The sequence below is a fragment of the Muntiacus reevesi genome, chromosome 6 (assembly GCF_963930625.1).
Source record: "Muntiacus reevesi chromosome 6, mMunRee1.1, whole genome shotgun sequence".
NCBI classification, from domain to species: domain Eukaryota; kingdom Metazoa; phylum Chordata; class Mammalia; order Artiodactyla; family Cervidae; genus Muntiacus; species Muntiacus reevesi.
In genome coordinates, this window is record NC_089254.1 from 89,619,451 (window position 1) to 89,623,127 (window position 3,677).

The window sequence follows — 3,677 nt, forward strand, 5'->3', positions numbered from 1 at the left end:
TTGATAATATGGCATCCTTCACAAGTGTGATTGATGGACTATTACAAGATATTCAGGAGGGGGCCAAAGGGGACTTTATCAGAGCAGGAAATGCCTTTCAGCCTCATCTCTAATGAAAGGGTCACATTCACACATACATAAGCAGAGTGGCCAACAATTTCATCATAGCAGCAGAAACACAGAGAAAAATACATACTGGTGAAGCTCAATTCCTGCACTAAGGGAGCAACACAGAGGGGCTCCAAGGTCAGGGGAGAAGGGTCCTTCCATATGACAATAACTTTCACCTTTCTGTCCCTTCCCCAAATCCAGAGCAGCTTGCTTTTTGAAAGAAGCTACTCCCACTTCACTTCCCTAAAACCACCAACTCACCTGTTGCAGAAACAAAAATGCACAGATCCCAAGGGAAATAACCCACTACCTGGCTAGAAATGAACAGAACCTACCACACCTAAGGTTACTTGGGAGTGGCAGCTGGGACCAAAAGCCCTTATTTCCCTGAACATTAACAATGACTCCGAAAGGTCTTCATTTGGACCTGTCCCAACCACAGTCACTTGGGTTTGCCCTCTTGGTGAAGTGGGAACTCACCTGGACCACCGTTTTATTTCTGGTGCATTTATGACTGTTTCCAAATTTTCAGACCAATTTCATTGTGAGTGAGCCAGGAAGTTACCTCCCCAAGTAGGACTCCAAATGACAGGAAAACCTAGACAACGACGCAAGTGCAGGGTTTCAGCCCTTGCAACAGGACCTGCAAACAGACGCATGCCACTCCCCAGACACCAAGAAGCATCTCCCAGCCATCCATCCACATGGATTCTTACATGGCCTCTCCTAGCAGAGGTAGCTGGGGTAATTGGGGTGCGGAGGACATCGACCTCCTATCAACCTGGGATCCCTGTTTAAAAGATACTAAAAATACATTAGTAAACATCACTGTTTACAGAAATAGAAATCATTTCTGTTTCCAAAGGCCTCTCACCATCCCAGTCCTGGACATTCCCACAACTGCCACCCCTGACACCCTCTCCAAGGTCCGCCCTGGTGGGTGGGTAAGACACCAGAGTCTTTTGAGACTGAGAGCTCCTCAGGCACCTGAGAATTCCAGTTTCACATCTCTGGTTCCCATGGAAGGGAGAATCTTCAGGACTCTGGAGAGAACGGGGGTTCATCCTTTCTTATCAGTTCCGGGGGGCTGTCTTGAGGCAATCCCCCCCTTTTGAATGATATACGTGTTGTAACAAATCCTGCTATTTTCGGGCCCCCAGTCCTTCCCCAGAGTCCAACATGCCTGCCTGGACCCCCCCACCCCCATCCCCCAGAGCGGAGAAGCCAGTCTGTGCCTTGGTATAATCACTCAGGGAAAGAGGGATGGGCAGAGAAAAAGCAAGGACAGTGGCCTGGGAGGTCGTCCTTGAGGGAACGACTAACAGCAGTGACTGTCAGACAAGCAGGTGGTGAAGCTGGGCACCTGCCCGGGGACGGAGCCGGAGCTGTCCACCAGGTTGGCGGGTTGCGGGTCGACGCGGGGGGTGCGACGGCGCCCCCGGTACTCGATCATGTCAGGATGATAGGATGGGTGGCGGCGGGCGTGCTTGGTCAGGTGGTCGCTCCGAGAGAACTGCTTGGGGCAGAGTGGGCAGGAGAAGCGTTTCTCGCCCGTGTGCGTCCTGTAGTGGCGGGCCAGCTCGTCGGAGCGCGTAAACTTCTTGTCGCAGTCGAGCCAGTCGCAGGAGAACGGGCGCTCACCCGTGTGGGTGCGCTGGTGGGACTTCAGATGTGATGACTTGTAATAGGCTTTGTTGCAGCCCGGGAAGGGGCAGCGATGGCGCTTGGCAGCAGGTGTTACTGGCCTCCGACGGGGGCCTGGACCCGTGGCAGGGGCGGGGCCGGCCCCAGGGGCCACGCCAGACACCGCGCCAGGGTGGGCAGGCGCTCCCGGGACGGCTGGCGCGCCAGGGACCTCGAGCGCGCCGGAGGAGTGCATGGGTCCCGAGACCTCGTCTGCGCTGGAGGCCGGGGCTGGCTGGGAGTCCAGGGTCGGGCCGGAGCACGGGGTCGGGTCGGAGGAGCCGGACGAGGCGCGCAGAACTTCTCCGGAGTACTCTGCGAAGCCCCCACCAGAGCCGCCGCGCAAGTCAGCCAAGACGCTTGCAGCCAGCAGGTGGGGCGCGGCGCCGCCCGCGCCGGGGCTAGGGGCGGGGACCTGGGGGAGCGGGGGGACCGACGCGGGCCCCGGTGGCCCCGGACCCGGCAGAGCGGACTCCGGCGGCGCCGCACCCACCTCCGAGCTGGCCGCTCCGCCCGCGCCCTCGGGGTCCGGCGGGCGGCGGTGAACCACAGCACCCGCGGACATGGACACCAAGCACTCGGCGGCGAAGTAGTCCAGGCACGCCACGGCAGCCGACATGCTGGCAGCGCCGGGCCGCCGGCGCGCGCCGTCCGAGCGCGGCCGGCCGCGGGCGAGAGAGTTCTCGGGAGCGTCCGTCCCCGCTGCCTCGGAGCGAGAAGCAGGAGGCCCGGTGCGCGCCGCCCGCCACCCGCAGCCGCCGCCGCCGCCGCCGCAGCCGCCGCCGCCGCCGCTGCCGCCGCCGCCGCCGCCGCCGCAGCAGCAGCCGCCGCGGCCGCCCGCGCGGAGCCCGCCCCGCCTGACGCGCCCCTGACGCACCGGAGCCCGCGGGGGCGGCGGGACCCGCCCCGGCCGGCAGGACACCCCTCGGAACGCGGGGCCCACCGGGGCTAAGTCATTCCTAACAGCCTAAGAAATTATCTTGTCTTCGCATTCTTGCCTCTGCCGGCGAGCCAGGTAATTTTAATAAAGAGAAAACTCCCCGATCGTAACTTCTGGGCAGCCTGCCGGCTTCGCCCCCCCTTCGCCCGCTGGTCCTCCGCCAGCTGGGTGTCCGGCGGAGTCCGCGAAACTTTTTTTTTAAGGGAAAAAAATGCTTATACCTGACATGTCTTTCGATTCATAATTACGATTGTTAGTAAAGCGGGCTGGGATTACGTTTCACTTCTGTAACCGCTCTCCGATCAGATTTAAAATATCCCCGAGTCTTCACCAAAAAAAAAAAAAGTTTTCTCATCTAACAGTCCCGCTGTCAACCCAGGGTCCGTACCAATTCCTTAAATAGAGCCGCTACGTAGCCATTAATTAATTTTCGAACCAGAAACATTTTTAACCTTGAAAAAAGCAAAGAATCCTCTCATGGTTGAAATTGAAACTTAAAATCCTTTGAGTAACGATTTAACTATTCAGCCAACGAAAGAAAAATGCATGTTTAAACTGCATTAACCTGTCACAGGCATACAAACAAATTTCCACGCTGAAATATAAATTATAGACTAGCAGCGAGATAAACACATTAAAATGGACTCCCACAATTTTAATAATAGAAAGTCACGTTTCCAATTAGGCAACGTCTTTTATTTTTCTCTTGACAAAAATTAAAAATAAGAAAACGCAGCAAATTATATAGAATTGCTCATATGGTGTTTTGTGATTGTAGAGCCTTTTCTTTTTATACAGTCAGATATATGTGTGTGTGTATGTTTACATTTCTTTGCTGCTTTAATTTTTTTTCCTCCTTTGACTTAAAAAATTGAAAACACACAGAAAAGCAAACAGGATAATTTCTAAAAATAGTCATAGCGTGGTTTTTGATGTATACAAG

General features: G+C 55.5%; 1 protein-coding gene across 1 annotated transcript; it reads right to left on the reverse strand.

Moving 5' to 3' along the window:
• Window positions 1-1,429: 1,429 nt before the first annotated feature.
• Window positions 1,430-2,413, reverse strand: KLF14 (KLF transcription factor 14). Its single transcript, XM_065938494.1, has one exon. It carries the CDS (start codon window positions 2,411-2,413, stop codon window positions 1,430-1,432), a length of 984 nt encoding a protein of 327 aa, XP_065794566.1.
• Between the last annotated feature and the right edge of the window lie 1,264 nt (window positions 2,414-3,677).